The sequence below is a fragment of the Stegastes partitus genome, unplaced genomic scaffold (assembly GCF_000690725.1).
Source record: "Stegastes partitus isolate 25-593 unplaced genomic scaffold, Stegastes_partitus-1.0.2 Scaffold715, whole genome shotgun sequence".
NCBI lineage: Eukaryota > Metazoa > Chordata > Actinopteri > Pomacentridae > Stegastes > Stegastes partitus.
In genome coordinates, this window is record NW_007578446.1 from 286763 (window position 1) to 296349 (window position 9587).

The 9587-nt window shown below is 41.6% G+C and overlaps 1 protein-coding gene across 2 annotated transcripts in view; it reads right to left on the minus strand.

Annotated features, from left to right (window-relative positions):
- LOC103364078 (extended synaptotagmin-2-A-like) overlaps positions 1–9587 on the minus strand; it is a 63083-nt gene that overhangs the window by 25150 nt on the left and 28346 nt on the right. For both annotated transcript variants that reach the window (XM_008291084.1, XM_008291085.1), the window contains exon 7: positions 6127–6216. In XM_008291084.1, the coding sequence (XP_008289306.1) occupies positions 6127–6216 (90 nt within the window). The remainder of the gene's footprint in view (positions 1–6126; positions 6217–9587) is intronic.

A 9587-nucleotide genomic window follows, 5' to 3' on the forward strand; every position in this document is an offset into this window, starting at 1 on the left:
GAGAAACGTGTGTGTCAGTATGTCTGAGATTAAACCGTGAATCTGAAAAAGGTTACGAAAGAGGCTTAAACTGTCAAATGCTGGGAGCCGTCATTATAAAGCAGATGAAGAGCGATGAGGAAACCTGATGCTTGAAACTGCTGAATTTTCTGCACATATAAAGAAAAATATGTCTGACAGGAGGCGATATGTGTTTTAAACATTACATCAAATTGAACAAGTGTGACATTGTTGATAATAATAATGACATTTAAGCTTGTTGAACTATACTGCAGACCAAAAATTTCTCCATAAGAAGCTTACGTTTCTTTCCTTCTTTTAGAGAAATATTGCCCTGACGAACAAAGGAAATGTACAATACAGCCAACGTCTGTCTGTGGCCTAGTTAGCACTCTTGATGTAGACTGTGGTGGACCACAATGCTGCTCTGCCAGGCTGGCACAGGAAGAGAATGAACACAGCAGGGGATTTCACACAAGAAAAACACTATCACTGAAAAAAATTAGCATTACATAAGAGTCAATAACGCTTTTGATTCCAACATGAAAAGTCCAGAAAATCTTGTGCGATCATAGTGACGATGTGCACAAACTGCTCTTTTCTAGGTCCTCTTTGATTGTTCGTCAATTTAACTGAAAAAACTAATTTAAGTTCTGTCCTGCTGTTGTTTGTAGGGTTGTCTGTGGTCATCAATCTACAGATTTTAGAGCAGAGCATTAAACTATAAAACTTGATTTTCACAATTATTGTATATTTTATGTTATTATTATTGTATTTGTCAAATGTAGCTGTGGGAAAACAGAAACATAACAAACCAGGTCTGACTTACAGAGATGTTTCCTCCTGTTACTACTGCTGTCCTGATCAAGTTTTTTTTTTATTAATTATTTAGAATCTGTTGATACCATTCTCCTAAAAATATACACCTTAAATATTGCAGATTAACTGTAGTACCGGGTTTTGCCACCAGGTGGAACTTTTAACTGTTTAATAGCAACCTGAGGAAGCATTACTCAGGCTACAGGTACGAACTGGTAAGCAGAGAGCATTGTGACAGCTAAGCTAATAATACGCCCACCATGACAAAGTCTTCTGTGATTCTTAATGGCCTCCAGTCAGAGTCTGAGTGTTTAAAACAAAGTAGGTTCAACTAGGACAAGACAAATGTCCACTGTGCTAAATTTGTTTTAATAATTAACGATTTACTCTTGATAATGCTGCATTTATTAGCAAAATTACTTTCTTGTTGCTCTCCCTTTACAACACCTGTGTGACCATGGGTGTTAACAAAAGACTGGGGTTAGGATTGTACCAACTGATCCTGATGTTGATATCACATCCCTACAGTTTCTTTATGGAGGTATTTGAGTCAAAGGTGATAAAGGACAGCCCTGCAAAAGGTTTTCTTGTTATTCAGTTGCACTACGTCAATATTTAAAATGCTGTAATGGCTCTTTCATGCAGCTTTCAGCTACATATCACTGTCAGCCAGGGGAGATGTGAAGGTGAGAAAAAGGTTTCAAAGGTAATCATTACAAAAATAAGACAGACTTGGGAAGAGGTCTTACACTGCTGGTCTGCTTCTGTGTACAATGACATGTTAAAATCTATTGCAGAATCAAGTCAGCAGATGTTTAACTATTTCTAAAAATGTAATTGCTTCTCTCAAGTTCTCATGCCACAAAAATCCCAAAAGGACAAATCTTTCATTTCTCCAGAACAAACAGAAAAACAAGCTTTCTGGCAAAGCTGCAAAACACATTCCCTGCTGATCTACAAGGACAAAATGCACTGATAACCCCACATTGTAATGAGGTGATGTGGAACCATCACTGCTGAGTTTATATGAAACCAAAGCAGTACTTCAGTAGCACACCTCTGTGTAGACGGTCGGATCTGTAAACCAGACTACACATTCCCCATTCACAGTGAAAGCACTCTTCTGCTGTTGCTGGCAGCCACAGTGGCAAGACGTTCAAATAATGCAGAGCAGATTATAAACAGACTACGGCTGGTATGCCAATCTGTGACGTCACTAAAACAACACACCACAACGCTCCATTGTTACGAGTCAACTCGGGACAAGTGAAGTAATTCCTGCAGTTTAAAGCTATAATTTTCTAGTTTTAGTCTTAAACAACCCATGCATTATTCCAAACAGAATACTTTTTGTGTTTCTGGTTACAACATACTGCAGCCTTACAAAACTCATGCTGCTGCATGCAGAAGATTTTTCTGAGTTCTTTCTACTTCTAGTCATGGTTGTTCTGCTTCCATAGAGGTGAAGGTCTTTATATTGCATTGGAAAATGAGCCTAGAGTGAGGAAAAATATGACAAAAAAGACCCAGAAACATGCTTGGAGCACAGAATTGAAATGCAGACACTGAAGGAAATGGACAAAACTCTCCAGATTTAGTCATGTTAATTATTTGGTAGATTATATTTGCTCTGTCTCCTCCATTTAGAAATCAAAAGTCTTGTATGTAACTGAAAGTCCGTTCTCAGTGCACATGGAATGGAAATGTAAAGTTATATTAAATAATCATCCTACATCCACCCAACCGGTGGAGGCAGATGGCCGTCCCTCCCTGAGCCTGGTTCTGTCGGAGGTGTTTTTACCCCCGCGGGGGTTTTCGGTTCCTTCCCATCAGCAGACTGCTGAAGCTTATAGAGAATCCAGATGTTTGGATTGTTGGGTGTTCCTGTCTTTGTTAAGCGCTATGAGATGACTTGTTGTTGTAAATATCCATCCATCCATCAGGTCGCAGAGGCAGCAGCCTTAGCAGAGCCGCCCAGACTTCCCGATCCGCACACACCTCCTCCAGCTCTTCTGGGGGGACCCCTAGGCGTTCCCAGGCCAGCTGGGAGACATAGTCCCTCCAGCGTGTCCTGGGTCTTCCCCGAGGCCCGGAACACCTCCCCAGGGAGGCGTCCAGGAGGCATCCGGAAAAGATGCCCGAGCCACCTCAACTGGCTCCGTTCAACGTGGAGGAGCAGCGGCTCTCCTCCGAGCTCCTCCCGGTGACCAAGCTCCTCACCCTATCTCTAAGAGAGCGCCCTGGAGCCAGGCCTGGGGTTGGGGCTCATATGCAAGCGCCTGGTGGTCGGGCCTTTGCCCACGGGGCCCGGCCGGGCTCAGCCCGAAAGGACGACGTGGGCCCGCCCTCCTGTGGACTCACCACCCACAGAGGGAGTCACAGGGGTCGGGTGCAGAGAGGACTGGGTGGCGGTCGAGGGGGGTTGCCTCGACGGCCTGGTCCGCATACACAGCCTCTGTTGTAAATATGCGCTATACAAATAAAATTGGATTGAATAATACTGGTACATAAACTCTGCACACTGAAGTAGATAGCTAATAAGTGGAACACTTAGAAAACAGAATTAATTTTGAAGCCTACAGCCCACTAAAGGGCTTTGGCTAAAAACGTCCCTCCTGACTTCAACAATGCATCTTTGTATTTGTCGTCTATTCACACCAAAGCACCTGTTCAGGAAAATGAGCGGATCCATTCAAAGTGCTTTACCAGGAGGAGAGCTAACTTCCTGTTCAGAAAATGTTGACAGATGAGGTTTGATCTCACCATCTTTGGTTGAAAACCGCAATTAGTGTTTGGTACATTGCTCCAGGGCATATCAAAAGTAAGTTAATGAACAAGGACCGTGTTTCTCATGAACGTTCTGTCAGATGGATGTTGGAAGAGGAAATGCAGCAGATTTTGAAGTTATGATGTCAGCATATGAAGCTGTACTGATCCCTGCTCTTGCATTCTTGCTTTTTTAATGGTCAATATATAGAAATCAGCAACAACTTTAAAACCACCGACAGGTACATTGAACAGCAGTGATCACTGCAATACAGTGTTCTGCTGAGAAACCTTTGGTCCTGACTCGGGATCGATCAATATGGGTTTTTTCAGGGCCGATACTGATGCTGGTCATCGTAATCTGGCGAGGCTGATGACCGGTATTTGACGCTGACATATTGACATCTTGAATGTAATGTTCCAACAGCACGTGATAGCAGAGAACCTTTGTTTCATTATTCATTCATTTCATTGCTTTTGAACTGCCTTCATTGCTCTTCATGTTTTCTAAGACTGCTGGTTTCATACACTGTGTTATGTTTTTGTATTAAGATGATTTTATTTTGCTGCCTTGTGAAGCACTTTGTGACTTGGATTTTTAAAAGGTGGTCATAAATAAAGATTTTTCTTCCTCTTTTTCCCAGTTTCAGATATCAAAGCAGAACAGAGACCTACACAACACTAGACAGGTAGTTTCGATGTGTCAAACTTGCTGCACTTCATGACTTTACAGTCATCTCAGGCTAAAGTTAGTGTCAGTATCTGAAAAGTCAGGATTCAACTTATTGCATCAGTGCAAATGTTCCTCCTTTCTTGATTAGATTTAATTGGATTAGATAAATTGCTGCAATTTTCCTGAGGTTCCCACCAAGGGGATCAATAAAGTTCTATTCTATTCTATTCTATTCTATTCTAGAGGACAAGGATTGTTAGATAAGCCGATTAATTAAAAAACAACTATTATGATAACTACCCAATCTACTGAGTGGTTTATACTGCAAAAAATATATACATGTATATTTTTTTAAAAATAGGCATCTTTTGCCTAAAAAAGAAATACTTTATGAACAAAAGTGGCTCGAGTTCTTAAATTTAGACATGAAAAGACAACATCTAAAATTGGGAAAATTTGCATTAAAATCCAGAACTATCTGATTAAAAAGTACAAACAAGATCACAAATATGACAAATTTTCTCCTTTTTCAGCCCCAAACAGTTTTCTAAACTCTCAAACGACACAGAGATGTGGAAGTTAGACCTAACTTTCCTGCACCTAAATTATCTGGAACTATTTGTTTGACGCTTTTAGCCAAAGTACTATAAGGGACCATGAATGGTGGCGTCTGCAGCAGCACCGGAGCTTCTAAACTTCACAGTGAGTGATGAGTCATTCTAGAATTAATCAGCAACTACTGTGATAACCAACGAATCGAATGAGTAGTTTTTCATGTAGAAAATATGTTGTCATGTGTGTCATGAAGTTCAACAAATGGAGCTCTTACAATTTTCCAGTGGACTCTGAGAAAACGTGAATGCAAATTTTGCCCAACTCAGCATTTTATAGACTAAACAATTAAGCGATAATAAAAGTAATGAATAGTGACAGAACAAGCCTCAGACAGCTCAGGGTGGACATGCCTAAAGACAGAGAAGGGATGCTCGGTCTTTTGTTTAAGGCATTGCAAAAGGCAGGTTTAAAAACAGCATGTTGGTGAACTCCACCCACAAGCAGAACATATGGATGACACAGCCTCACAGTCAAGCGAATGGCACCATTTCTGCACAAAAAACTTAATTCTAATTATATCTAGAAAGGATCTCATTACAACATTTGTTGGATGATGCATGCTCTATCTCAGCAAATAACCGCCTGAGATCTCCACACCTGCCAGACAGCCGATAACCGAAGATCAAGATCAAATCTCCTTGACTTCTTTTTTGTTCGTGCCATTTACAAGCTCGTGTTTTCTGCACAAAGCACCAAGACGCCTCTTTCTGGGAATTTCAGGCTTAGAAAATGCACGTTGGGTGAAGAAGGAGTAAGTTTGTGTTTGAAGCTTTAGATAGCGATTCTTTTCCTCTGGGTGTCGGTATCAAAGCCTGAATCTGGAAGATAAATGGTGCCGAAGCGCAGGAAGGAAGACAGCAGTCAGGGAGAAGGAATGCACTGATAAAGGAGGATTCAGGAAGACTGAAGTGGAACACGCTGTGGTTGGTAGAAGTGTGCAGTGCCAATCAGGGAAATACATACAGTAAGAGTTCAGCCATGGGACAAGCTCTACAAATATCAAAAATGTATGTGTGTTTCTGCAAAAAGCTTAAATAACTTGCATTTTTCGTCTACCTGAGAACCAGAAAATGTATCTGTGTTATCCAAAAAAAAAAAGAAGAAGAAGAAATTACAGGGAAATAATGCAAAAATGTGCCCTCAGACTTTCTGTGGTTGCAGGATTCTGCAAAGTGCAAAGAGGAAATACCTGGTGTACAAACTTAAGATAGGTTTTAGAGGACGTGAATCATCTCAAAGCTAAAGGTACTCACCGGTTTCTTGAGGAAAAAGACGGACAGGGCTCCGATGAGAGGCATGTCCCCCAGCAGAGGCTCCATCACCACCCTCATCACTCCATGAAGCTGCACAGAAAAAAGAAATCAGTCAGTCCGCAGTGTTTTCATCTACTGTCAGATTGACTTTTAACATTCATCGAGGGTCTCTGACAGTCGACAGGTCAAACTGATGGAACTGATGGGATGTTTCCGTACAATGTCAGGTGAGGCGATTATGGTGCTTTTTGTAAACACGTGAATTTAAATGCTGAGTCCCGACAAAGTGCTGTGTCTGGTCTTTGATTACCAGGTAGAGCACAGGAAAACTGACTCCTGGGTTCAATAAAACAACTGCTGCTTCTTAGAGATGTCACAGACGTCAAACTAGGGAAGCAAAGACCAAAAACTTCTGGCATCGTGTCTTTCATTCTGGGATACATGGCCGAAGACATATTTGACGTTGATGAATATTTAAAAACAGGCATCTTTTACCTAAAAAATAAAGAATCTTTCGTTAACGAGTTGATAAATTGAGACGTATAAAGAAAATTGGGTAATTTTGCATTAAAATCAGGAAGTATATGATTTAAACACAAGTCAGACAAATGATCCTCTTTGACAGTTTCTAAACTCTGCAATGAGCAGCTCTCAACAGACAAAGACGTGTGAAACTCAAACCTCATTTTCTTTGATTTTGTTGCCCAACGTTTTGACTTATGACTCTCTGAAGGTAAATATCTGTGCAGGTGGGTAACAGCAGACACTCACAGATGCTGCTTCTACACCAGAAAAGTTCTACCACTAGAACCGGTTCTGTTGTGAAACCATGGAATGGTGGTGCCTCTCAAACCAGCCCAGACTTCCACCAATGTGTAGTCAAACCACATATGTAGGTTCGGTAAAAGCGTGTTGTATTTTTTGCACTTTATTCAAATCTTATTTGCATCAATGCAATGCAAAATGTTTTATTTGCAATTTCTTTTTAATTGCTTTTCCTTTGTAAATGAGATGTACCTACTGATTACATCATGGGTTCTGCTATTTAACTTTTCAGGCTTCAAATCTCCTTTTCTTTTGTTGCTGGAAACATGCAGAACGGTTCGAATTCAGGTTAAACAAGCAGAACAGACCCGGTTCCCTCGAGGAGACAACATGCTCACCTCCTAAACACTCACGATACCAAAAATAGCAACCAAGGTTTGTATGGTTCTGTACCTCGAGCAGTTTGATCACTTGATGCAGTCCTGTTGGGATGTAGGTTCCTAAACAACTCCATCAGGACTGGAATTTGTGTTATTATTCTGCTATAGGAGGGAAGAACCACTCTCTTTCTTAAACCAATCCAGGTTGTCTTTGGCGCTGCTCAGCCCAGATGCAGCGATGGTGACCCGGCAAAATAGTGACAAGGGAATTTAAAACAACTAATTCACCAAAAGAACTGAGCAGGTCCGTCTTATTGTACCATCCAAATGTAGTTTTAAGCTTGTCATTTTCAGCATGTAGGTCGCTGCTCAGAGACAGAGGAAGGGGAGGAAAAGCAAGCTGCGCTAAATATGCAACAGAATTGGCAGGACTACACCCGCAGTCTACATCCGGTGAGTTAGGATTAAAAATACTGAATGATGGGGGCACCGCTACAGCTCACCGGGTGGAGCTGGCGTCCCATGTGCAGGGCTACAGTCCCCATGTGGAGGTCATGGGTTCGAATCCCGCTCATGGCCCTGTCCCACACGTCCTCCCCTACTTTCCTCTCTCACTGCTCTATCAATACAGGCACAAAGGCCACAAAAATAACTTTAAAAATAAAACGAATGTTAACATCTGTATACTTTCTATACCTGCAGCTAGTTCTGCTTAACATCCTGCACATTATTACATCATCCGTGCACAATGTACACTCAGCAAACAGATTTTAGTTCTTTAATCGATTCTTAGTTCATCCCATTTCTAAATGTCCAGCTGCTAGACACACTTCTCACTGCTGTTCCTGTTTCTTGGTAGTTTTGTAACTTCATCCTAATTCTGTGATGTAATTTGAAACACTCTGGCCTTGTGATTTTATTTTTTCCTTCACATGACATTTGGCCGTCTCCAGTGCTCGCAGACTGTTACATGGCCATATTACAAAACCTCTATGGTGTGAAATGTCATCAGGAGGGAAACAATCTGCCACTCAAATCAACCATCAGTGCATGAGTCTGGTCTGAAACCTGCAGCGGAAGCAAAGAAACAAAACAAAGTGATGTGCAGGTTTTCTGTTGTAAACGTTGAGGGTTCAGAGCTCTCCACTGTTAGTGACGCAGCTCTCTGCAGTGACTCAAACCTCAGATATGTAGACTGCCCGTCTGCAGCACCAAATTTGGTCGCGACTCGCTCTGAGTAATCAAATACCAACATTTTACTCATCAAAATGGGCGCAGTGGAAAGATTGAAGATAGCCTTTTGTTTATCACTACCAGCCTCCAGTAGCTCAGGGCTGCCTGAGGGACGATGCTTTCTAAATCATGTGCAGCAGATAGACTCTATCAGAGGCCTGCTGGGAAGAAGAGGATGTCTTTTATGAATAAATAAATAAATAACAACAAGTTGATAGTCAGACATCCAGCGAGGGGAAGCTGTGAGAAAGCGTATGAGTCATGATTCTTGATAAACTCCAAGTCCAACTTCTGTGTCTGAGCTTCTTATTTCTTCAGCGGGCGATGGAGAGCTAACACGCACAGTGCAGCAATAAAATCTGAGCCGCACACAAAAGGCAAATATTGACGTCGCTTCGTAACACGCGGCCGATTCTCCCAGTAAATCCCTCCCAAGTCCTTTCTCCACTCACTTTCTCTGCCGCTGTGATCTCTGAACAGCAAATATGGCCTGATCCTGTGCCAACAGCTGAGTGGATAACGTCTCCTTTATCAGCCCCGTGTCAACACATTATGTAAAACTGTCTCTGCAGCGGTCGCGGGTTAATGTGGCGGTCACGGTCAAAGGAATAAAGGTCTAGCACCAGTAGAGTCTGGCTAAAAGCACCGACTCCCTTGTTGTTATTTTTCCAATCATCAAATGTGCAGTTGGTGGGTGTCAGTGGGTCAAGTTTTCATAAGTTACTTGATTTTTAAATGAGAATTTGCACTAAAATAACATACAACTATGTTTTCACAATGTAATTCATTTATTAAAAGTATTTCTATTTATTTTTAGGTCATCTATTTTTTTATTTTTCGGTAACTAAAAGAAGTAGTTCAGTGATTATTATCTTGAATGGGCAGCTGTGGTTTAGGAGGTAGAGCGGACAGTCCTTTAATTGCATTGTGGCGGTTGGATCCCCCGCCCCTCCACAGTTTAAGTGTCCTTGGGCAAGACACTGAAGCCAAAAGATGCTCCAAATGGCAGGCATGCACCTTGCATGGCAACTCTACTCTCAGATGTAGGTCACTTTTATCTATCTATCCATCTATCCATCTATC